This window comes from Nothoprocta perdicaria, unplaced genomic scaffold (genome assembly GCF_003342845.1).
Source record: "Nothoprocta perdicaria isolate Ctin4 unplaced genomic scaffold, notPer1 scaffold_167, whole genome shotgun sequence".
Taxonomy (NCBI): Eukaryota; Metazoa; Chordata; class Aves; order Tinamiformes; family Tinamidae; genus Nothoprocta; species Nothoprocta perdicaria.
In genome coordinates, this window is record NW_020454838.1 from 655,426 (window position 1) to 681,708 (window position 26,283).

General features: G+C 43.1%; 1 protein-coding gene across 2 annotated transcripts in view; it reads left to right on the forward strand.

Moving 5' to 3' along the window:
• SOX5 (SRY-box 5) overlaps nt 1–26,283 on the forward strand; it is a 271,463-nt gene that overhangs the window by 31,019 nt on the left and 214,161 nt on the right. For both annotated transcript variants that reach the window (XM_026035780.1, XM_026035781.1), the window contains exon 2: nt 5,335–5,566. In XM_026035780.1, coding sequence (XP_025891565.1) covers nt 5,335–5,566 — 232 coding nt within the window. The remainder of the gene's footprint in view (nt 1–5,334; nt 5,567–26,283) is intronic.

Here is a 26,283-nt window from a genome sequence, read left to right on the forward strand (position 1 = left end):
AGGAGGTTGGCTCGAGGACCCGCTGCAGCCCACGGCCAGGGCTCGTGGCGGTGGCTCCGGAGCGAGGCCCGCGGGAGCGCGTTGGGAAGCTGGGAATGCGGCTCCCGCCGGGCGCTGTCACGCCTGGCTGTGGGGCGACAGCCGCAGCGCCCCCTCCACATGGGGAGAAGGGAGGGAAAATCCGACACGCGATTGAATCCAGCTCCCTGCGGCCCGGGGACTTGGAGCTGTCAAAAAGGCAAAGCCCGCGTTGCAATGGAAAAGCTTTTTATTTCCTTAAAAAGTGCACTGACTATAATTATCCCTAACTATGCAGGCCTGTTTTAATGCTGTTTTATAATTGCAGGTCTTAATGCTAGATTATACAAAGTCATTTATAAATAGTCAGAACAGAAGGACTTTGGGAGTTTTTAACCTGTAGCTTGCTGTAGGTTGTGGCAGCTGATGGGATTTTGCCTGTATATATATAGTGTTAGCTGTGTAATGATTGATGAATCCCTTAATTAACTCCCAACAAGTTAAGATTTATGGCCTCATATCTTTTTCTCCTGACACATCTGTGTTTGTCACTTTTAAAGACATGGCTAAGCCATTTCTCCCAAAGCTTTTGTGGATATTTGAAATGTTTCTGAGGTATTTTGCTTAATGTAACAAGATTTGGATTTTATGACATAAAATTTATGAAATTTTTTGGCATAAGCAATCACATTGGAATGGATGCTGCTTGTGTGCTAGAGGGCACTATCTCCTTGAATACTGGATACTGTTTTAGATTTCTTTGGGGCATGCAATCATGCATCGAATGAACCAAAACCAGTGAACAAATGGAAATCTAGTGGGGACTTAATGAGGTTCTGTTAAAAATAATGAGGAAAGAAGAAAAAAAAAAAGTCCTGTTGAAAAATCACTTTTCTGAGGCACTAAACTCATGGAAAAAGAAGTAAATTAGTGTTGTTTGGTCGCCTGCAATTATTTGGGTGGAACCAGTATTTTTATATGGCATGAGGACACAATCTGGGCAGATGTCGTGTAGCTCTGCGATGGGAAGACCCAGCCATGCAGCAAAAGGCGGTGGACACGGGGACCCAGGGGCCCTGGGCAGCAGTTTAAGTCCCCGGAAAGCTGAAGGGGGATGAAGGGACATGTGGAGCCAAAGACAGGAACATCTCCTGGGCCAGGAATACCATCAGGTATCCTCGGGATAAAGAGGGAGTTTGAAGAATGGCATCTTAGTGCCCTAAAAAGTCATGTGCTACAAGAACCTGTGCTGCTTTAATAGAATAAATATATTTTTAAGTATGTAATATATTTTTCCCCACATTTTCTGCATTTTAGGGAGCACATCCCAAAACAGAAGATTTACCCTTACAAGAAATAAGGTGGYATTTGAATTCCTCACTAGAGCTAAATCTTTGGGTTCATCGCAGCCTTTTGATAAAAATTAAGTTTGACTCTGTGTTTCAGACAAGTCTGTGTTTCAAGCCGAGTCTTGGCTGCTCCCTCCTGCATCTGAACTTGGTAGTTTGAGGTTCCTAAAAATGACACTTGGATCTTGAGTTCATATTCAGCAGAATGGATTTCAACTCTTCTTGCAGATGTTAAATTGTAAGAGATTCCACCCACTAAGCCCCACTTTTACCTTCAGAATCCGGTGCTCTGTGTAGCAGCTTTTCCCTTTTTCCCTGCGCTGTGTCTTAACTTTTTCCTTTTTCTTTTTTTTCCCTTTCCCTTTCTTTTTCTTTTTTTTTTTTTATCTTATCCATAAGTTGATGTTTGAGGAAGTGACATTTCCTCTCTGATAAGAAAGCAGCTCTCTCAGTGGTGCCATTGAAAACTCTTCTTAGCTGCAGATTGTTCAAGGAAAAGATGCTCAAGTCCTGTAAATTAGATAAACTGTTGTGTTATGACTGAGACTAAATCCAAGGTGCTTGCGGTCCTCTGTTGAGATGATGTAATTGGAGTCCCACACTTTTTAAAAATTAGACCTACTCAGTTTAAAAAAGCTCCGTTTCAGATAATGTTGTGACTCAAGATTTAGTCCTTTCCCTTCGTTTATTGCTTATAATGGGAACTCCACTTTACTTGCATCTCAGATAGGGAATCCCAGCTAATACTGAGTCTCCTTAACATAAGCCCAAGAAAACAAAGGTGTGTGAAAAGAAGAGAATTTGAGGATTTGGAGTGTGGGAGCATTTCAAATTCAGAAGAACCAGTAAAACTGTAGAAATAATGGAAGTTAACTGTGAATAGATTTACCTTGTATCATGCTATTTTTTCCTTGTGAACCTATCGGAGTAATTTGCTGCTATGGCCTTTGGTACTTTTAGTCCTTTTTGGAAGCGACTTCAGGTTGAAATAGATGCTTTTTTTTTTTTTTGAAGTAGATTTTTTCTTTTAATTTATTTTTACTCTTGCATTTTCTTTTGGATTTTTTCCAGATGTTCACCAGGATTGAGTCTTTACTGTGGCACTCTGGTGGCTCTGCTTCCTGGTGGAGGTGCTGGCAGGTCTCCTGCAGGGCAGGTTAGGCCTAACTCCTGTTGGCTCATGCCACTGCTGCAAACGTCCTAGGTCCTAGTCACTGGGACGAGCACCGCAGACTGGAGGAGTGACTTAGTCCTCTTGGCCACCTTAGCCATTTCGCAGCCCTCACATTGTGGTGGGCACACGGCTTGRGGTTAATCAGGATCTCATAGGAGCTGTGGAAAGCAGGAAGGTTCTTGTTCCTTCCCTGGTTTCACTGTGGACCCCAGTCGAGCCCGTAGGTTTTAGTTTTAGATCAAGAATACGATCCTTTCTCCCGCTCACCATCTCCACCTCTATTGAGGTGGTCACCTCTGTTGCTTGCCTTGGATGTTTTTTATAAATTTCCCACAGAAAATGTTGTCATCCCTTTTGGGAACAGTGACAAGCAGAAGGTGATGATGATTTGCAGCGTGCTTACTGAACACTTTAGTGGAAAMCGTATATTCACAGATGAAGTTTAGCAGAAGAGCTCTGCTTCTAACTGATAGTCAAACTCTGCCTGTGAAGTAGTGTGACAGAATCTGCGGTTATTCYGGGTTAACATCAGTGGGAGTTTTTCACACAACTTGGCTATAGAGTATACAATACAAATCTTCATCACAGAGGACGGCATCCTCTCTCGCTATTATATTGTCAGGGTGAATTGTGGTGGAGACTTTTGTAGGTGGCTTGGAGTGTTTGCAGTCATCTTGTCAAGTATTAATGTCCTAAAGTACAGAGCCTGCTGTGGAAAACCTGGCTAATGATGTTGTCCCTCCCTTTTCATTTGCCAAAATTGAGACAAACCCTTAATACTGATTTTTTTCAGAGAGAAAAACCCCAAGCCTGCCTTAAAGCAGTCCCGAAACAAGGGACCAAAATGTTGTATTTGGAATCCGTGGAGAACGTGGGCTGTGGTGTGGCGTGTGTAGCAGTGCCGAGTATGAATAGCGCACGTTAACGTAAGGACATGGTTTCTGCAGAAGCGCAGCTCGGGCTCTGTCACGCCACGCGTGGCCGTAAACCCCTTCACGCGGTGGGCTAACGGACTCCAAGTGGCGGTTTTCTCTCTGGCAGTCGCTGTCCTTATCCGTAGGCCTCTCTGCAGACCCGCAGGCGGGGAGCCTCTGCCCGGGGTTCGGGTGGGCTGCACGAAGCGTTAGCGCCTGTTGCTCCGTCCGCAGCTGCAGCGCGCGGCCCCGCGCCCAGGCAAGCGGCCGCGTTGGGAAGAGCAACGGAGCTTGCTCCTGTAGGCTCCTCTTTTTTGTCTGTTTTTTTTTTTTTTTTAAATATAATCTAACTTGGCTAGGGAGGCAGAGCTCAAAACGAGATCATTAGAAACAAAATAAGCCCTGACAAAGGGCTGTTTAAAGTCACTGTTTGTTTTCAGACCCAGTTGACTGCCACTAAGAACCATTTCGTGCTCAATATGCCAAATCGCATGGACATGCTCCACCTCACAGCAGCCCCACACGTGGTTCAAGAGGCTGCTGGGCTTTTGAAACGCGGCCCTTTAACTGTGAAGTGGAAAATCAAAATGGGGTAATTAGAATCAGAAATGCTCGATTTTTGAGGAGGAGTGGTATTACTTCAGCCTCTCCTTTCAACTCTTACATACAATAGTCCTCAGTTTCCTGGTTCGAAACTTCTCCCTTTCCATTAAATATTTTTCCCCTTTTATATTTCTTTTCTTCTTTGAMTCTGTCTGCAGGGTTTCTTACTTTTCATTCCCCTCCTTACGACAGATGCCCCTGCTTCGCACAGGGGCCCATTATGCCCTCCATGCACATACCCTGGTTTTCATGAACAATGCTCCTGTAATTAATCCCCAAAGTCCCCAGCATTGCAGTACTTAGCCGGACCTTTGTATTCGGGAGACCAAACTGAAGTGTTCCCGGTTCATACTGTGCTGTAAGATTTTTTTTATGGCGACTCTCTTGGACGAAAACTGACCTTTCTGGTGACATAAGGTTTCTTTCAGCCTTTCTGTTAGGTGAAGATGTGCGGATACGATCAGAACAGTATTATCTGGCAATCTCAAAAGACTTGGAAAGTGGGCCCAGATTTCACGTGAATATTTGGGTGTGATTTTAAACTCTGTGCCCTGCTTATGTTCCTTGTGGATCCTGCTTTRCATAGATGTAATTTTTATTTGCATTTTTTTCTTGTTTCCTGATAGGGCTGCATATAAAAAATACAGGCTATCTTGGCAGCAAGTGAAAACCTTGAATATTTGCTGTCACAAAGCTTTGATTATTCATGTCTACTTGTTTAATTGCTGAACTATCGCAGATCTTTGAACCTTTAAAGACTATTGCAATGTAACTCTTATGCTCTATCATAGGCGAAGTTTTCTAACCACAGACGTTTTGTCTTTGCCAGCAAGCTTTTCTACTCTAAGTTGTTTTATTAGACACTCCTAAATACATGTGTGATTATCCGTTAAAAGCGGAGGTGACAATGGCTTGTGTCGGGAGCCATTCTATCTTCTGCAGTCTCCTGCAAACACAAAACCAGACGGGTGTATTTTTAAAGGCACTGCGTTTCGTTGTGCAGTCTTCTTAGGTGAATTTTCATGTTTAAGAAGGCAGACTACAAGAGAGTGCTATATTAGTGCATTATTCTCACAACAAACAAGCCACTGTGCTGTTGCTACCTGCTTGGCCATTGTTCCCAATTGTGTACGCTTTGCAGTGGTATTTGGATGGTTTCCTGCTCTCTGCCAGCACAAAAAAGGCATTTCTGTTACAATGGCCCCTAACCACACAATGACGGCATTAAGGATTTATTTGGAGGTTTCATTATTTTCTCCTCTTTTGTTCCTTCCAGGATGTCTTCCAAGCGACCAGCCTCTCCGTATGGGGAAGCAGATGGAGAGGTAGCCATGGTGACAAGCAGACAGAAAGTGGGAGAAGAGGAGAGTGACGGGCTCCCAGCCTTTCACCTTCCCTTGCATGTGAGTTTTCCCAACAAGCCTCACTCTGAGGAATTTCAGCCAGTTTCTCTGCTGACGCAAGAGAACTGTGGCCATAGGACTCCCACTTCTCAGCACAACACAATGGTAGGTTTGCTAATGGTCTATTGTGCTTACAGCCATTCTTTCAGCTCTGCCTCTACAGTAGCTTGGCATCCAGATCTGTGCTCTATGGAGTATACAATGCATAGTTGCACATACAGAACATGCTACAATAATGTGAAAGCTCTGACCTAGCTGGACTGCCTTTACCCTCCACTACAAATGCTCAGTCACTTATGGTGCAAACTCCCCTTTTCCTCACCTTTGCCTGCTGGCATTTAGGGCGCTAACGTTTTTTAGTAACGGGGRTGGGAATGTGAAGTGTATGTATTCAGCAAGCAGTAAATGGGTTTTGGAACCTGGTAAGTGAGAGTCATGTTTGGCGGCGTGTCTGAAACGTCGCCCCAATGCCAAGTTTGTGCAGTAGTAAAGCACGCAAGGCTGTATGAAAGGTCGAAAAAAACAGCTTTGGATTTGGCTGGTTTTAAAAATTCAAGTCTAATGAGTCTGATGTGTGTTTTACATGCCATGGATACTTAAAAGAAAGTTTTAGTGTTCTTACTGAAGTATATGAAAAAGCCTACTGCTTTCTCACTTGTGAATTACCCCCTCCTTGTGCACCTTATGAATGAGGGTGTGCACTTAATTCACTTTATATAGCAGCCTACTTATAGTCCAGTCTGGCTTGCTATAGAAACAGACACCAAGAACAGGAAAACAATACAGTGTGCCTCGCTAGGATTGTAGTACCACTGCTCTAGAGTGTTTGAATGTTTAATGTAGAATACTGGGATACCTTTTTATAAAGGCTGAAAGYGGCAGGAAAAGCCCTAGAAGCCGCAGGACTTAGGCACCTTGGCAAAGCTGCCCATTGTGGACACACTGAACAGCTCTTGCATGTGCACAAATTGACTGCAACTTTCCTGTTAGTTGCCCATTTTGACAAGGCCACTGTCAATTTCCCTCTAAGTGAAGATAATGAATGGACCTGTGTATTTGAAGGCTTTTAAAAAGGAATCCCRAAATAGGTGATAGTTTATTCTCATAAAAGCCTGCAACAACTCCATGGTGCCATTTAAGCCCTTACTGCTCATAACGCATATGTAACAAGCTCGGCATAAAAAGCCTTAGGGATTATTATTTCTCATTGGACAAAGCCAATGGATATTCACTGGAGCTGCCTTCCTAGGCAAAGTGACTCGCTCATCCCATTCCTCTTGCTCCTCTCCCTACCCTTGTTGCTATAATGCTTAAGTTCACACAGCGATACAGAATTTTTCACTTCATTTTGAGCTATTGCAACTTTAAATGAAGAAGGAGCCCTGTGCAAAAATTCCTCATGGGCAGGGCTGTTGTTATTCAAACTTGTTTGCTTCTGGGCCCTTGTTATGCCTGTTATGCAGAGGCAGTTCACTAATACACGGTTCCAGCAGATGGGGTGTTMGGTTGTTACTGGGGCATGAGCTTTGCTGTGTTTTGGCCTGTCTTAAGAGAACATGTTGAAGAGAAGGGGCTGTTCCTTAGGATACGTATGTTAATAGTCGCACTTTTGATGACTTCATCTCTAGAACTGAACTCTAATGAAAGAAAACGTCATTGTCTTCTAAGGAGCCCAGCAGGAATATTCTAACTGCACCTCACTGAAACATTTGACTGCTCTTTAAGGGAGTTTAACAAGCTTTTCTATTCAGTTATRGTTTTGAAGACCAAGAAGTATAGCTGATCATGTGTGTGACTTCCTGCTATATAGACTTGATTTAATCTGATAGGAAAACAGTGCATTATGTCTCTTAATAATAGAAGGTATTGTATGTCTTAAGCAATTGCATTGTGGTAATGAGATACTGGAGGTTGATTTGAAGCATTTAGGGGAGTTGTGAGGACAGGTTTGGGTTTCATACATACATACATACAAAAATACCAGTTTGAATGCGTGTGACATTTGGGTAATATTTCTCTTCTAGTGAAGAGCATTGTGTAAAAATGATCCTCCAGGTCGGTCAGAAAGGACACAGTCTGTATGTTTGCAGACAGAAGACAWTGGTTGCCTAAGTGAGGAAAATGCACATAATCCTGCCCTCTGTCCCTTTGGTGTGTAGTTGTATCTTAAAAGAAGAAACTAACTGAATCCAGAGCTTGGATAAAATTTAGATGGCTTTAATTTCTAAACTAACTAAGTTTTGTAAACTAACATTTACAAAAGTAATTCCCAGAGAATATTCTCACGTTGGTGCATGGCTCTCACGTTTGGTGATGTTCTGCTGTCTCTGGAAAGCCAGTCGGGCTGGGTGCCCATGCACGCGCGACCACATGGTGCAGTCCAGCACAGTTTTATGGACAGAGAGCCAGCAGCTTCACACTTGTTAAGGGCTTGTCAGCTGCACTGCACCTACTGTGCGAGTCTCCAAGTGACCATAGAGTTGTCATTGGCAGCCAGGTGCTGCCCTTAACCATGTAGAGCTCCTCAGATGTCCCATCCAGTAAGACAGGATGAGGTGTGCAGCTAGCTGGGAATCATGAAGTGCTTCACTTGACTGTACTCCTCTAAACCAAAGYGTTCAAGAGCAAACCCCTCTGGGCACGTTTTGTTGGCTAAGACGTTTCTCCTGTGATGGGCCTAAGGTCCACTGAGATCTTTCTGTGTAAGCTACAACACGCAACTCCCGTTGGCCTTAGCGAGAGAACCCARCAGAGGAAAACCACAGCCCAGGGGGCTGGGAGAGGCGAGCAGTTACACAGCTCGGGCTCTTTGCCTCTTGGCACCCCAGCGTCCCCCTGTCCTCATGCTCTGCTTCAACGCTGAGTTACAAAGGAGCAGGTAGGAAAACAAGTTCAGGCTCAGGAATGAGTTTCTTGTCCTCCTCTTTCTACCTGCTGACCTGTATCTGTATCATGGGTTACTTCTAGGTGCCTTTTGTATGTCCTGGCAGCTGGGACATCCCAGGAGCCTGACTTCAGAGGGCTAATTTCAGAAGGCTTCAGAGGGCTAATTTCAGGAGAAAAACAATGATGTGCAAAACATAGATTTTTCTAAAATTTCTCCTGTTCCTGTAGCCAAGTTGTAGCAGCACTTGCCTTTGACAGCCACTTGAGAGGCACAGCTCTGAATGCTGGGGAAAAAGGAAGTCAAAAGCCCAAGAAAGAAACCTTCCAGCCTAACCACATGAGCAAGAAGGGCCCCCCAAACACACCTTCCATCTCTGCATCGAGGCAAACAGCCAGTTTCTGAAGCTGCTGGAGCTGCAGCCAGGGAGAGGTCTTTCGAGGCAGAGGCAACTGCGTCCAAAACTCCCTTCCTACAGAAGAAGAAAATAGATACTCTTAAGTAAGACAGCATTTCTTTTCTTACTAGTGGAATTAGCTGATTTATCAGATTTAAACCAAAAGCTTAAAGGAAAGTGTAAGACAAATCATTTGCCCTACAGTGTATGAGAAGGTCCCCTTAGAATGTTAGTAGCAGGCTGTAAGCTTAGCTGGGAAGCACTTGAGGATTATAGTATCAATTAATACCTTTTTGAAGCACCTTGTTAGGGCTGCAGCATTTGCAGGGATAGATTTTTAGTTGCTCTACAATCCGAGGGTTTGTTTTGCCTGTTGGTTTTTGCCTGCTGTGCGGAGCCCTGCGCTCCCTGCTGTCACCATCTCTGGAGAGGGCCGGTGTCGCCAGCGGCGCCCGTGCGCTGATCCCTGCACGGGAGGGCTGAGGAGGAGGATCAGAGCATAGAGCTGATTAATAGATGTTGTGGACATGGTATCCTCTGGTTAACTTGGACCGTTTCTCACAATATAGTGTACCATTCAAAGGCCAGATGAGATAGAAAAGGCAAATTCTCACCCAAAGTTCACGCTGGGAAAGTATCGTTGTGCCACTGACCTTTCCTGTTCGAACCTGGCCGTGTTTGCGAGCCCGCCTTTGCCCTGTATGTTTGGTGGGATTCAGTTTTTATTTTCAGCTGTGCTTTAAACTGATAAGAAAATTTAGGGTGCACTGTTAGGTAGTGCCTTGTTGCTTCTCACTCCAAATTGCTRCGTGTCTGTGGTGCATGAAGTTATCCCTCTAACTTGGGAAGTATATTAAGGACTTTAGGTGCTATTTAACAATGCAGCAACACCGTTCCAGGAACATACCTGAACATTATTTCAGGCCTTCCCTGTGCTTGCTCAYAATACAAAGTTGTTTCGGGCTACATTTGAATTGAATCTTCACATACATCCTGATCTACACTTCACCAGTTGGTCTGGGGTCATCCCCATGTGAATGTTATCGGATCAGAGCAACATGCAGCTAGAGCACTTAGCTGCTGCTCAGAAGTTGTGAAGAGAATGGAAATCTGAATGTGTATAGCTTTTTAAAAAGTCAAAATAGGGCTCTAATTATACTGAGCAAAAGAATGCCTATTAAAAAAAACCCACAGTGGTTTTAGAGAAATTTTAATTTCCAGTGTACCTTTGTGCATCAAGCTTAGGATAAGTTATTGTGATGGTACAAAGCACAGTGTTGTGAACACCAGTGCCGTTATTGTGCCAGCTCTAATAATGAGAATTTCATTGTTTGGGGAGAGCAGTCTCCTACACTCTAGACAAAAGTGTAATTACTTTTGAACGATGTGGAATGTGCTCAGTTTAATAGCATGGAGAATAGATTCGCGGAGATTCAGATAAAGCGAGCTTGGAAGCCATATGTGCAATGTGGCAGTAGGAAATTGTTAGCAGGCACCATAATTACACACACACACACACACACACACACACACACACGTACGGAGTTTCACCGTTTAAACTGTAAACTGTTGTTTTTGTAAGAGAATGGCTTATCCGAGCAAGACCAGTTCAATTAAGACAAAGCAGAAATGCTGGTAAGTTTGCATTTGTGTCCTTTTTTTCTGTTGTTCTTTCCTTCTTCTCTTCATGGCAAATTGATATTTATAAGATGGTGAAATTGCATTGTTACAAACATTGCATTATAAATGTCACCACAAAAGTAGCACATGAAAGCTGTTTCCACAGATATAATTCCAGGCTTGTATCAGAGCTTGATCTTTTCAATCTTTACACTTGTACCATTTCAGAGAATGACTGTGAGGGCTATTAGGAAAGGGAGCAAACAAAGAAGAATCAGTCAAGATCTGCGAAGCGGCTGCAGAAGTTGCCTGTTGCATCATTTTGACCTGACTCTAGAAAACTCTCTGTAGTCCATGGAAAYCTGCAGTGAGGGAGGCACAGAAACTTTTGATGCATTTAGTATCTGAATGACAAAGTACTTTACATTTAAATTGTTAGAATCTACCCATCCTCCTTGTCATGATTTGACTTGACAGGCTCTCAATCAAGTCCTATTTCTGGAAGTAATGCTTRTATTATTTAACACTTACTTGCAAATTGCTTGTCATACTCATCCTATGGAGGGCAGATAAACCAGATTAAATGTTTTCATTCTTCAGGTGAGGCAGCGATTAGAGCCATGGTGCAATTCAGAGATAATGTGCGAATTTGGGCAAGTTCCCTTGATTTGTTGTGCCACTCTAAGGTGAGTTTTAATTACTTGTGACCATGGAAATCAAGGGTAGAAATACTACTCCTTTGGCTAAGAAAAGCTACCTGAAGTCTGAGATGGCCCGTCCATGTTTTGATCAGACTCCATAAAGTCCAAACAGGGCATAAAAAATAAGAACTGAAGYAAGAAATCACCTGTGTGTTTTTGGTTTTTTTCTAAGCAGAGGGTTAGAACTACATTTAAAACAATAAACGTACAAAACAAGGCCAGCTTTTTCATTTTTAAACTGCRTGAAATTCAGGGTGTGGATGACTGTAGTTTTTAAAGGCCATGAAAAGAAGTGGAAACAGCAGTTGTTTGTTTTTGCTGAAGATCATCTTACTGTGAAGCAGTCACGTTTCTAATGGATTCATTTGAATGCAGTTAAGCAGAAAATAGTCAACAGAAAAGCAAACACCTTTGTTTTATGCAAGTCCTGGGAACTCGATGTATCCATTGTTTGCAAGTGAATGTATGCCTAGGAATCGATTCATTGACTTCATACTGGAAAATATCTTCGTTGAAACTTCTTGCATAAATACCAGCAAAGTCTAAATTGTGTAAATAGCCGGGAAAAAAAAAACACATAGAAGAAAAACAGGTAAAATCCTAGCGCCTACAGTCCATAGGAAAATTTGAGCCAGATGTTCTCTCTTCTGACAGAACAGAAAGAGCTATTAAATGCCTTTCCAAAAAAATACCTAAAATAAAAACTTGCTCACCTTTCTAAGCAGAGATGAGCCATCCCCGATAGGCCTGCTGGCCTCAGTCCGAGTGGATATCTCAAGCCAGACCACCTTGAGGAGGTAGCTGGATTTGGGATTACCTGTGCTCACTGCCTTGTGCTGGGCAGTTTCACCGAGGCTGTTCCATTCTTTTTTTTACTGGAAATAGCTCAATGGCTTCAGGTATGTGCAGCTTCTGTGGCTGGGAGCTGCAGCTGGCACCCAGAAGACAACCATGAGAAGGGAGGCCCTCCAGAGAGAGGTTGGGAGCATCACAGCTGTGGAATGTTAGAACAGTCAATAGAAAACTTGGAAACTACCAGCTGAGGAGCGTTGATGAAGATGAAGACTGGGGTAGGCAGAAAACCATTGCAGGACTGCAAGATCGTGACAATGCAGGGAGACTGTAACTCAGCATTCTTCCTGCTGCTTTGGCTTTCAACAGTTGATCCCCAGCTGTGATAGAAGCTGGGTAGGATCTGYCTGTGGTATCTCTGAACTTGAACCAGAACTTGAGCAATAGCTGAGGACTTTGCATAGTTCCTTCTGTCCAGATTCATCACCCGTGGCACTCTGGTTTATACTGCAGCCTTGTCTTTTCTTCATTGAAAATCAGTTCTCTTCACAGCACTGTGGTGCGACAGAGGTTCTTCTACCAACACAGCACTTTTTTACGGCAAAGAAAAGGCAACGGAAATTTGGTYGTTTCTTATGCTATCTCTTTCAACCAGTAACGTTACCTCCTTTGACCAGACTTGTTCCCAGAACCTTTGGAATTTTGCGGCCTTTGACTGGCCGTGCAACCGCTGTCTGATGCGAGAGCCATTTAGCAGACCTCCCTACCTCTATCTGACACGTGCAYCAAAGCGAGGCACATAGGTGTCTCAGCTGATGGCATTTTGCAGCCTGTCTGTGGTTCTTTCAGCTTTGCTTGTCACCTTGACTCCCTTTTGCCACAGTAGTTGCCTGTTCATTTCAGAGTTGCTAGAACATTCCCCCCCTTACGCATCCAGTCTGCTCCATCTTTTCATTCCCACCTTATTTCCTGCCCGTGGCTGATGTGGCTTTTCCCCCTGTGCCTCTCGCTGCAGGTGAGAAAGCCTGTTCCCCACTTGCAGCTTCACTGCTGCTAGAGTGGCACTTTTTTATCTACTTTCAGTTACTCTCTGAAAACCTGTTTCTTCCTTATACCTTTTCTCCCTCTGCTCGTACGCTTTATAAGTTAGTCATTTTTATTATTTAATCCATTTGAAAGCCGTTGAGTAAACAGCTCATACAAAGACGTTATGTGGCAGAGGAATGCGGCGCATTATTTGCTTGTGCAGAGTGTCAGCGAGCYGAAGGCCGTTGGCTTTTGATACGCATCTCTCCTTTCAATTGAGATATTCCCAAACCGAAAAGCCCTGCGAGGTGTTGGTCACGGTTTCTTGAGTTTCAGAGTTGCCAGGAATCCCTGTGCTTATCAGCAATGCCTCTCAGCAGTGCCAGAACCTTCTGCTTCGCAGTCGTGTTTTAGCCTGCGCCCTCCTATTAAGGAATGTCGGTGCCATAGATGGGATGTTGCCCCTCACAGTGACATTTTTAAGCCTTTCTTTGTGTCCTGTCTTTTGAGTGGCTTTGTGAAATGCTGCGCGGTGCTTCTTGGGCTTTGTCTCCTTCCAGTGTGTCTCCTCTGGTTGCCCAGCCTGAGTTCTACTAGGCTGAGCCTTGGCCAGCSTTCCCGCTTTCATTTTCTTGTGATCGTCACTGCTTTTGCAGATTTGCCAAAAGTAACGATGGCTAAAGCTGTAACGAGAATGTGTCTTCACGCACCTGTAACTTTTAAAGTATTATGTCACCCAGTCATGTTGTTGTTTGCTCGTGCCGCTAGCTCCTTTCCTCATCTTTAGTATATCACTGAAATGCCACCGTCTTCTCTCTATTACTTTTCATGGCTGGAAAAGGACTTGTGGCAAACTGGAGACTCCAGATTTCAGAAGCATTTGCTTTTGTGCGTGCCACTAACATAGGTGGGTTAATACCCGTGGTGTGTGCAGATCGCTTGCTGAAGAAAGTTGGCTCACTGCAGTGCCTCGGCTGGCCTAACCAATGGACAGGAGTGTTTCAGAACAGTTAAATGGAGGAAACAGGCTTCCTTAAGTAAGAATAGCCTTTATATCTGGGGTAGCAAGCTTGCCTGAGTAGCTTGGTCAGCTTCATTTTGAAATTCATTGTAATACGGTTAAGTTCTTTGTTTCTTCTTACTGTTCGTGTAGTTTGTGTGGATGGATAAGACATCTGTGCTTTTAGCAGAGGAGAAGTAGCCCCAGTGCACTTTGCAAACTCAGCATCACCAGAATAAAGCCATGGGACATAMTGGAGCAGAGCTTGTGCCTGTTTTAACCAAGAGTGGCTTTTGCCACAGCACCACAAGCAATACTGTCCTTATGTTTTGAAGCAGGGTCTGCTTCAGCATCCTGTTTTTATCCTTTTAAAACACAGTCACACACAAGGTAAAAAGGAGACTCTAAAGATTAACTGTTTGTAGTTTGTATAGACAGCAGGCAAATTGAATATTTTCTAAAACACAGACCAATAAAGCCTTACATTAGACTGTTATTATTTTTATCTATATTGTGCCCCGGGCATGATTTATTTTTACAGAGACAGAAAAAAGAAACATTCCTGCCCCAGAATGCTTAGCTTATGACCCTGTTCCTGCAAAATAATCTGGTTGATTGGAACCTAATGCTGATGATAGCAAGAGGGAGGGGAGGAGAGGTCACTGACTATAACTCTTCCACCACATATCTTGTCATAGAATTGGAGTTTGATGACACAAAATAAGAAATATTATAGCAAAAGGTAAAATGCTTCTGACATCTCAAGTCTGAATTACTGCAATAGATTGTATGTGGATCTACACAGTAAGTCGTATCAGAAGTGGAGGTTTGTGTTGCTTGTTAATGTTGCTACCTAGAAATAGTGTAAATGTCTGTGCTACGGGCCCTGCTTGTTTGGCCTATCAATCTCTGCTTATTTGCTGATTAAATGTGAAGTGTAGATTTTCATCTATGAAACTGTAAATGAAGCTCTCTTTGTTCTTGAGAAATAGTAATTCTTTTTCCATTTTAAATGGAGGCAATAATAATCAGAGGAGATGCTCAGAATTGGATCTTTCTGCATTCAAAGGCATTCTGCGTTCTTTGGGGTGAGCATCCGAATCCCTAAGATCTGTGGGTCTCCACAAAACACCCATATGCACRTGTTTAGCTTGTGGGGTTTAGAACTCTGTGGGAGAGAAGTTTTGTTTCTTATCTGATATTCCATTAAATCTTTGTTTTGTGATATGTGACAGCAGTCTGAATAGTAAATTTCTGTTGGTTATAGGTTTTTTGGACATTTGCTTTCTCTTGCATTACCATTTCATTGGCTTTCTCTTACATAGGAAGTAAGTTATTGATGTGATCATGAAGCTGTGACGGGTCAAGCACAGTGCCTGTTTTTAGTATTGGGTGAGGATTCATCAGATTGGATGCTTGCAAAGTGTATGTCTAGAGGTAAGCTGTCATATTAGGTTTCCTATATGGTTAATGGAAGTAAATAGGCAATAGCACGATGTGATTTRTTTTGACCTATCATAGCTTCTAGGTAGGTCAGAATAATCACACCCTGGAAGTGCCTGTTTTTCTGCACTCTTTTTTCTTCTGGAGTTCAAAGTGATGAGCTCAGCTATTGATACCTGTGGTATAGACATCTGTAGTGAGATAACTTCAAGCAAAAAGGCCTGGCGAGGAGACAAGGAGTTTATTTTTATTTTTACTTTTTTTTTTTTTTTTAGTAAGTATTTGGTAACTGGTCCTTAGTTCCACAGGGAATGTCAAGCATTCAGCATCACACAGCTCAGAACACTTGACTCACTTGAGTTTGGGTGCTGCATCTGGCTGCTGTTAGCAGTGCGAGTCCATGGTTTATCTTCAGTGTTACAAATATGCACTCTGCAATTACTCTATCTATTTATTCTAAAATTTATACCCTCCTGAATCAGTAATGATGGTAGAGTGTGAGGGAGAACAGGTTGATCTTTTGTAGCAGTTTCCATGTAAAAGATTTGTTTAAACTATTTTTAAACCCATTTGCCAAAATTTGTTGGAAAACAGTTTTCAGGATTTTTTTTTATGTCTGCAAGCAGAATTGAAAACAGAATGATTCAATCCTGCAAAGAATACGTCTGTGGTAGATGATGTACTTTTCCTGTTTGCTTGTGGCCAGTGTAAACTTAGCTTTTGGGCAGTGACTGTAACTTCGGCTTTGAAGCTGTCAACAGGAGTATTGGGCAATGCACTGACACAAGGCCGCAGCAAATTCCCTGGCTGTCGGTGTGGATAAGTCAATTTGACTGAAATCTTACTTCTGTATGACTGAAATCTTACTTTTATATATAGGGACCGTATCTTTATTTTGCTTTGTGAAAGAAACAGAAATGATGAGTTTTCCAGCRATCAGTGTCCTGAAATTGGGCTGCATTCCCAGCTGAGTTGCTGTTTTGCCCCTAACAAGTCACTTCTCTCGTCACTGCCTTAGCTTATGCACCAGGACAATGGGAATTGTCTTTCTTCCATGATGGCCTGTGGTGTAATTAGCGTTTCCGAAGCGATGGAGATGGACAGGGCTGAACGTRGTGCCCTACATGAAGTGGGGGTGCAGCTCACCCAAGTTTGGGCACAGAGAAGTTGCTTGTGGAGGCTCTCTTCATAGTTTACAGAAGAAGATAACCACCCTCAGAGAACAACCTTTCCAGTCTTAAAATAAGCATCTAAGACAAGAAAGATGAATTACCCCCCGGAAAGTGCCTGTCTATTGGCCATAGAGGGAGCTTTGATGACTGGTTTAGACTGGATGTCTAATTTGAGGCTAAAATTAGGTGAGAGCAATCTCCYGTTCACAGTACACAGTGGAGTTAAATATATCTGTTATATATCTGTTATATCTGTGTAGAAAAAGTAGCCATGCTAAAGCTCATCTTTTATTTCTGTTTTTGGGAGTATTCTAGCAAACTTTGTTTCCACCAGCACGAATGATATTTAGTGAGGTGTTAGCAACTGGATATTCGGTAAAAACTAATGTGTATCTGTATATCCAGCTAGCAATGTTAAGACCAAACAGTGAACCTGATGTTTAAATACACGGTTTGGGCTTTGTTGGTTAGCAATATGTACCGGAGAACAGAAGCAGCCCCGCKTGCCTTTAAAAGGTTATTTTGAGAAGGTTCGGTTTTGAAAAACAGCTTTGCTTCCGGTGGTTCTCCCCGTTCTAAATGTAGTGAATACTTCTCAGTTACCTTCAGAAATTCTTCATCATTCTTACTATCAGCTGCAATGAGTGTCAAAATTTATCTTTAAATTTGATTCAGGAAAGGGAACACAGAGTGTCCAACGTGCTACGCCCAAACGGYTTGGTTTAGCCTTGCTCCCTCATTTTCACGGCGTTCCTGGCAAGTCCAAATGCYGTGGACGGGCACAACTGCTAGACCCAGCGCTCTGTTAGCCGTGAAGCTGGGCTGTGGACCCCTGCCCCGGYGCCCGTCCCGCTGCTCCGTGCCCGGGGCAGAGCGCTCGGCTCGACGGCGTGGCRCGTGCGGCCGGATCCGGGCGCCGCTCCCGCGCTTGCCCTGTCCCCCTCTCCCCAGTCCCGCTGCGCGGCTYGGCCCGCTCCTCTGCCGCCGTCGGCCACGCGCTGGGCGCCTGGAGTTTGCACAGCCGCACGAGCTCCCTTCTCCCTCCTACACAGGCTCTTGGGCTTCGTGGAGGGAGAACTCCACTGCTTGACAGGGCTTTTCCCTTTTGTCCCTTTTTTTTTTTTTTTAAAGCACTCCAAATTCTATCCAGCTTTAAACTCTTATGTTTATAACCCTGAATATCTCTCAAATGTCTTTACCTAAAACACTTTATGGTTTTATTACCAGGTTTATGCCAGTAATAATATTCACATCAGCTTTCTTAGGGATAATCTTTAAGCAGAACCTAGCAAGAAAGGCTTTGAAAACTATCATTCCCAGGAACGCAAATCTCGGAACATGAAACATCGGTTTAATCGCCCTCGCTGACAACTTAACACGACAGATTGAAAAATACAAGCCGATATGGAAGCGGGATCAATGGATTATCAAAGTCCTCAACATCTCCTCTGGCGGGGAGGGGGCCGGGGGGCGCGGGCGCGCGTAAGCCGGCGCGTTTGCGGCGCTTAGCGCCGAGCCGGGGCCGCCTGAGTGGCAGGCGGCTCGCGCGGGAGCGGGCGGCCGAGATTTACAGGAGGGAACTCAGGGGGCTTTGTCACGGCAATTGTATGAAGTGATATACAGTGCAAATCGACTCGAGCATGTCCCTGGATAGCAGGCGGTTTACAGCCTCCTCGAGCAGAGATTACTGCTTTATCTTGTCATACTAAATTAACGTGGCAGCACACTGTTAAACAGTGGTGACCTCTTCATCTGTGGAAATTGCTGCCTGGAGGAGAGATGGTATTTAAGACTCGCTCTCTCTCTTCCGCCTCCTCCTTTTTTTTCCTTCTCTCTCTCCCTCTCTATCTTGTCTTCCCACCTTCCCCCCCAGTAGAGCCCTGAGGCATTTTGGGGGTAAATTGTAATATTAAAAAAAAAAAAAAAAAAAAAAAAAAAAAGGAAAAAGAGAGGGAGGAAGGAGGCTTTTAACATCAAGGTGACAACAGCTACGTGTTAATTGGGCCTTTGTTGTTTGATTAATAGCCACTTTGGTGGAGAATATGAAGACAGTTGTTTGGACAACTTTCTAAAAACGACATGTGCTTTCAGTAAACTGGGATTAAGCAGCGCGCTGGGCTCTGCGATTCAGCCCCTATTGCTGCGGCCTCGTGGCCTCCGTTATTGGGGAGCGAGGTCGTGCGCGGCCTCCCGACGCACCGCGAGAGCCCCGCGCTGGGGCTGGGCTGCTGCCATCGCTGGAGTCGCTTCCGATACTGGCGCTGAATAATCCTCCTGGAAGTGCTGCTGGGGGAACAAGGGCCGCGACCGCTCGCCTGGTCTGCGTCTGTTGCCAGTAAACTGAAGGGGGAAGGAGAGCGGCTCAGCTCTTCTTCACATCAGGATTTCTGCTCCTGATTTTCTGTGTACTGTGCAGTGATTCACTGTGGGTCTGATCCAAAGCCCTTTGAAGTTAATATAAAGACCGCTTTGTCTTTAATAGGTTTTGGATCGAGGCCCACGTCACCTTGGGCAAATTATTGCAAATCGGTGTCATAAAGTGCTTTGGAATTTGCAGGCACACAAGTCCAAAATACCAGTTTTTGCTCGAATTTTTATAAGCAGCTGCGAGTCCAGGTCTAGTCTGGCTCCCTKGTGTGGCATTGGAGGCAGCAATATATACTGAAAACCATGACATTAGGGCTGCACCTTCCTTTGGGGTAAGGAATCCTTCCCTATCTCTTCCTCTGTTGAGTCCTCTAGAATGTAGCAGGTTCCCTTCCTACGTGGAGGCATCAATGGGCAAGACAAAGTGCTTTTATTTCCAAAAATCAGCACCAGTTCTGGGATGCCCATAGAATTTTCATTGCTTCAGCCATACAAAGATAGTCTTGGAAATGGGATGATCTAAGATGAAAAAAAAAAAAAAAAAACCCTTTATAGATAATCTAGCTTGGAATTTTCCATGCTGCAGACAATTGTTCCTTCCTATGATTTTTTTTTTTTTGAGCTGCCACCTACACAAATTCATGCAAAATTCTGTGCATTTTGTATTGTACATTTTGTATGTAACATTTGCAGCAGCAAGCTTTTATTCGCTTCTCCTAGGTGCCAGCAAAGCTGATTACAGGCAGTGAGTATATTTGCCATGTGAGATGCAGTGTCTCCGTGAACACGGATGGGAGCATGGTTTTCCTTGAAGGTATTTTGAAGGCCATCGAGCTAAGCACTTACACTAGAGATACGGAAAAGACGGATTTCCTGACTTAATATTTTTAGGAATCGGTGCATTTGATAATTTACGGACAGCTTACAGAGGCCACGTAAGCGGCTCGTGAATCGATGAGCAGCCAGCAAAAATGAAAGCTAATGAGCTCATTTCAGTAGCCAGTTGCTCATTAGCTGGTAGACTCGCTCATCTTTAGGTTTTCCAATTCAAAGTCACATGGGGCTTTTCGTGTTCTTGGAAGAAGGATTTTGCTTGCAGAGAGGAAACAGAAGAAGAAAGCCTGGCCAGGTTTTGAACGTTTTCTCATTGCTTTGATGCATGTACTTATACAATAACGGCTTGGAATTGGGCTGGAAGGGCTACTGCCCAGTAGTCTCCACTGTTGAGTCTTTCTCCATGACTGTAGTGTCAGTGACTTTCCCCAGCTGAAAGTTGGCTTTGCTGGTGAATTTACACATGTCTGGGGAGGGCACCAAATACTTTGGTGTTTGAGGGGTCTCCTCAAGAGCTAGCTCAGTTGCTGTCCTGATTGGCCAAGGTACCAAGAGCTCAGCAAATATGGGAACTAATCTCTCCCCAGGATGGATTCTACAGGAGAATACTAGGAGAAGTGTGTCCTGGGCATTAATGGAGTGCATTGGTGTTCAGCACTGCCATTGAATTTTTTAAAATTTCTTTTAGTGAATAAACAAATTCACTTTTTTTTTTTTTTAATCTTTCCTAAGCTGAAATGCTGCTTTAATTTGCTGAATATTTGGTGGAAAATCCAAAATATTTTTAAGATCTTAAAAGCTAATCAAAGACGCCCTTTTAAAATGAAAAAGAGACCTTAGAGGAAGCTAAGAAATGTATGTATATTTTTAACCACCTCCTACAGTGCTGAGAAATACACTGCTCCTCATCAGGCAGGAGGGGAAAAAAGTGATTCTTGGAAGGGAGGTGCCTGCGTCCCCTGAAGTAACTTCCAAAAAGAGWCTCTTAAAATGGTTTGAAAAAAAATAATTTGAAAAGGCAGATTTTTCCCAATCTCAGGCATAGATTTTCAACTGCCTGATTTGATTTTAAATGAATTGGCTGAATCGGTTTCTTTCTCTTTTAAGTAAGTCTAWAAAGCTTTGATGAATCTGGCGCATTGTGTAGCACTTATCTCCTGAGTAAAGCTTGAGAGGTTTGGCTTGGAACTTACCAAATCGCATCTTTGGAAAATGGCCCAAGCCTATTGATTTATTTGAAAAAATAAATGAAAAAATACCCAAAGCACAACATAACCAAAAAGCCCTGATCCAGCTTAGTGAGTAAGTCCCTTGCAGATCTGTAGAGCCTCTCCTGAACGAGTCTGTCTGCTCCTGRCCGTACGTGAGCGCTGCGCTTTACAGGGCTGGGGCCGGGAGGAGCTGCGAGAGGTCACCCGGTCCCAGCGTCAGGCCGGGGATCAAAACCGACTCTGCCACATAATAGCCCAACTTCTTAAAGGTACTCGCTGAGGAAGGCTTAAACGCTGCTAGGCACTGTCTGTCCCTGGCTGTGAATGTCTTGGCCGTTAGAAAGTCATTGTGAGTGTGTAGCCCAAGTCTTTCCTGCTTCACTTTGAGCTCACTAAACGTGCATCCTAGCTACAGTAGCAAGGAGAAATATATATATTCCTTTTTCTTTGGCTTGKTTTTTTTAAGTTTAAGCCTTGATACCACATCTCAAACTTTCCTTCTTTTGGTATATGGAAATTGTCTTCATTGTATTTTTTTTTTTCTTAAGAACTTATACTATTTTGCTACTGAAGAAAAGAGTAATGGCAACATTCTTGTCTTTAACAGCTCTGTATCTTGCTCGCTATGTTTGCCTGTTAGTGACCATGATGTCAGCAACAGACGCAACCGAGATGCTGTAGAAAAAAAGTGCAGTTGCGGGGTCGTTCAGTCGCTGTTTCCTGAATGCTGCTAAGGAGCTTTGTCCAATTAACTTGCAGTTATCTCAGATCTTAGACCGACTTTCCAAGATGAGGAATTGACAGGCAGGCAAACTTGGAAATTTAAGACATTTAATCTGGATGTTAATGAGGAAGATGAACATTAGCCCTCATGATATCAGTGATCTGAGTCATATTCAGATGTGTTCAGTCATCTCACATATAGTAACTGTTYTCATGTGTACAAAACAAAGTGTGCAGCAAGTGTAAAATCAAAGTSCAGTTCTTTCTGTGATCTTCAAGTAATTCACTGTTGGTACAAGCAGAAATAGGAAAGTAACGGCCGTAATGAGGATGAAGCTTTTCTGTATCATAGGTTTAAAATATCTTCTGATAAAAGGAGTTATCAAATCAACCTTCCCACCTTATTAGCAGACAGGGAAAACTGACTGCTCGATGAGCCAGCAAGTCTCATCTTTTTGCTGTATTTTGGGCTGCTTGATGGGAGAAAARCCATTGTGCCCTTGAGGGGAATCTCTCAGCCATGCCTGTCTATTCTGAGGTTTTAAGAATAGTCTTGCGTCCACCAGAAAGAGCTTATACAAATGAGCCATCCAAAACCCATGGCTGTTTTTTCTTATGGAGTTTAGTGCATTTTACAAAGCATTGAGATTGGTACTGATCTTCAAGGGAGAAAAACGGTTAGGGAAATAGTTCATCTGCTACCCACCACCTCTTTCTTTGGAGCTGTGGTTGGTATCTGCAGCTCCACTAGTGATTACTTAGTCGTTTCTTCCCAAATGTGCATCTGGGAGAGGCTGGAGATCAGTCTAGGCTGCAATAAGGGATCGTGCTGCTCTCCTGCCAAAGGAAAACAAGGATGAGGGACATGATGGCAGCAATCACTGATTTCCCTTTATCTTTTTCCTTTCCCCTCRTAAAAAGGACCCTCTTCTTTCCATTTTTCTTCTCGCCACTCCTTGGTGGAARGTTTGGGGAAAGTTCCCTTTCCTTTGGAAGCGCGGAGAGCTGCTGCAGTCACAGAAGGCCCAGTAATGGGTTGCAGACGACAGCTGCCGAGGAGCAGGTGAACGTCGTGCTTCGCTGGGGAAGTCAGATCAAATCTCTCAACATAAAGATATTGCAGCAATCTTACAGAAATAACTAATTAGAGGACTACATGGATAGAAATCCACGTTAGGTGCTGTAATGAAGGAAGAGAAGTTTATCTGGTAGTAAGATGATGATGGTCAGCTCACGGGGACCTTGAACAGGCACAGCCTGTGCTGAAAGCACAAATAGCTCATCTGAGCCAACACACCAGAACCCTTCTGGGTTCTGTGTGTGAGATCTGAGAAGTCTTTAAGGACACCTGTAAGTAAAGGATATTAGCATACATTCTTTCCTAGAAAGATGAGGGAAATAAAATTGCTAAAAAAACGCTGAGAGTTTGTCAAAGCTGAATGTTGAGTTGAGCGACAGTCAAAATGAATAGCACTGCTGGAAAACTGACCGGAGGACTTGCCCCAGGAACTGTGATGGGAAATGGCTCTTCCTCACTGGCAAAAGATCAGGTTAYTTTCTGCTACGGCTTCTCTTTTGCTTCCAGATTTATCAGTTCTCTGTCGGGTAGTCTTTTGAAGTGTTTTGATAAATAATTGTACTTGTGAAGGTTAATGGAGTGTCAGTSCCTTATTTACTCTCAAGTCAAATGTGGTGCATGCGAGTCAGAAGTGTAGCTCATGCTTCATGACCAGCTGACCTTAACGCTTTAAAGTGTGGTTATAGTCAGATAAATGACTGTAAAAAGGACATTACAGGGTCCCACGTTTTCTGTCTTGCTGTGGCATTAGAGGTCAAATTTAGTTGCATAAAAATATGATATTTTTATTAATTGCCTATAATGCAAACTTAACCTGGGGTTTGAAAATAAAGCGGTGTCCTTTTTGCCTCGCATCATCCGTAGTAATAAACATTTTGCAAATGGTACTTAACTGACTATTTTGTTGATGATATGTGTGGCAAAGCGGAGTCTATCTAGTTCCTTTTTTATAGCTGTATTGACTCTTCAGCACTAATGGCAGTAAAAAAAATTGTTTTAGTCAATAAAGTAAGCACACAGACATGACTCAGAAAATAAATGGGGAGCGAGTACGTTGAATAATGATGACATTTTACAGTTCCTTTTGTACTTATCCCCATACATTGTTGGTGGTTCGTCTGTTGTAGAGCAGAGTTAAAATGTTCCCATGTTAAACTTGCACTAATTTGTATAAATCTAAAATTAATGTAACCCCTGCAGTCAAAAAATGTCTGCGAATTTCCAGAGGTGCTAAGTGTTATGTGTTTTGCTGTTTATTTTCCTGAGTGTCTTCCCTGGATAATGGAAAAAACTGCTTCTTTTCTTCAGGACTTAAGGGAAAGTAAAACCTGACACTGCCCTTTTGTAGGAGAAATTTCCACAGCCAACTGCAGTCATGTTTTAAGCATACAGTGTGACCTCTCTGGTACGAAGCTGCATCATTCCTAGGAATAAAGTCCTATTTTTCCTTCAAGTGAATTAGAGCTGCAATGAAAAATTAATAGGCTGGCACACTCAAGCTTAAAACATAATGCGTGCGGAAAGTCAGACTTCCTGTGTTTAGTCTTCCAAACAAGTGATCCCATTTACACCCAGCATTGCTGGAAATAACCTATGGAGGGAGATGCAATTTGCTGATGGAAATTTCTGAAACTTGATAAACATTTAAGATGATGGCTGGCTATTTTAGGTGATAAATATGTGCTAAAACTCCAAGAATTAGGTTGATGATCAATGTTTTAACAGAAAAATGTTTACAAAAGAGTGTTTATTAAGGAGTCGTCAGAGAATGAAGTTGTCTGTTTAGTCACTGATTTGCTACAAGGTACCTTTGTGCATCCCCTGTGCCATTGTGTAGGATTTTTTAATCCCTGGTTTTCCTCTGTGAAGAGACTTTGGCTGATTGAGGTACCCAAGATTCCTGTGTCACCTGAACTTTTGGCATTACTAGCTCATCCGGTGAAAAGAGAAGCACCTGCATTTACGTAACTTGAGTGAGTTTGAATCTGCACCATGGAGGCTTCCTTCCTTATTTTAGAAGTCTGATTGCTAGCTCAAGAAAAGCGAAGGGAAACTGATACCACGTTGTATAARGTTGTATAAAACCTAGTTGCAAGGCGGGGCAGCAGGGAGAATATGAGCCCTTTCCTTCACAGGTATTTTAACTTTTTTCCAACATAAGACCTTGAAGGAATGAAGAAAATACCTTGCAGATCTAAGAACAACAAACATACTTGCAAAGCCAGGCATGATGCTGATGAAAGAAGCAGAATAGTGATATTATAGCCTAACTAATATTAATAGTCATAAGCATGACTGTCATGTGTTGCATGAACTAGTGAAGAAAGCAGTCAGAGGTTGGCTGTATTGAATGTAGCAAAGTGATTATATCACCTTGTTATTTGCACTCTTTAAAAGTTACTTTGAACCTTAATTGTGGGAAGCTATAAAATATTTGAATAACCAGAATATACTACTAGACCGTATTGAGAGGAGCTTAATGTAAATATGTAAAAGCAACTTAGAGTCATGTCAGAGGTCATATGAGGAAGATTGCCYGCCTTTCAAATGGCCTGGAGTTACGTGGTAGGCGGTAGCTTTTGCCTGCTTGTGCCCTGGCCAGTAGAAAGGAGCTCTTGGCACGGTCCCTGCGTACAGTGTCACTTGCATTTGATTTTCCATGCCACTTGAAATAATATATTTTTTTCAGGCAATTTATTTTTAAAATGTGTGGTCTCTGCACATGTATATACATGTATGATGCTGCTAAGTATAATGAACAGATTGTAGAGAACTTTTTTTTTTCACCTGGAAACCTTCTGTACTTTAGCACAGCGCTAGTAGACACAGTGCTACCTGGCAGGATCACATCCTGAGACGCTGTTGTGATAAATCTAAGGTCAGGAAACAAACAGATTGTTCAAAACCAAGCTCCATTAGTCAACCGGTACTTCCTCATCACAAGGTAGGCTTAGATTCTTTCTGGTGAAAAGTGAGGGCAGTTGTGTCTCTCTCGCTTGGGTTGGGCWGTTCTGTAGGTTTTTCAGTGTCACTCCACGATGGCTGAAAAACTACAGTGAAAACTCAGAGCTCAGTGATTCAAAGAAGAGCTTGAAGAGAACGGGCTAATTCCAGGAAAGCTTATKCAGACCTTGCCTGACTTGAGAAGAATAGATGTTGCTGGCTTTTGTTTGTTGGTGAGCATAGCACGCAAAAGTGGACAGGATTAGTTGGTAAGGAAAATGTGTAGGGGACCAAATCAAGTATGGGAATATGATTTCTGAAAAGAAAAGCAATGAAGGAAACAGTGGAAACGAACTGCCTTAAAGTTAAGAAAGATCATTTGTATTACTCAGAATGATTTAGGTGGGTGATGTGAAAGAGGAGGGAAATTATCATTTCTGTACAGTTTAGTTTCTATATAAGTCCTAATCAAGASTGTCACAACATCCCTTGATATCATTTTACCACAGAACTCCCTTCRTAGTAGGCCATGTGTGCTACAGATTGCAGTTTAAAGCAACAGAAGAAATAATCTGCCGAGCAAGAAGATCTTTGAATTCATCTTTAATTAGAATTTATCTTCTTTTTACAT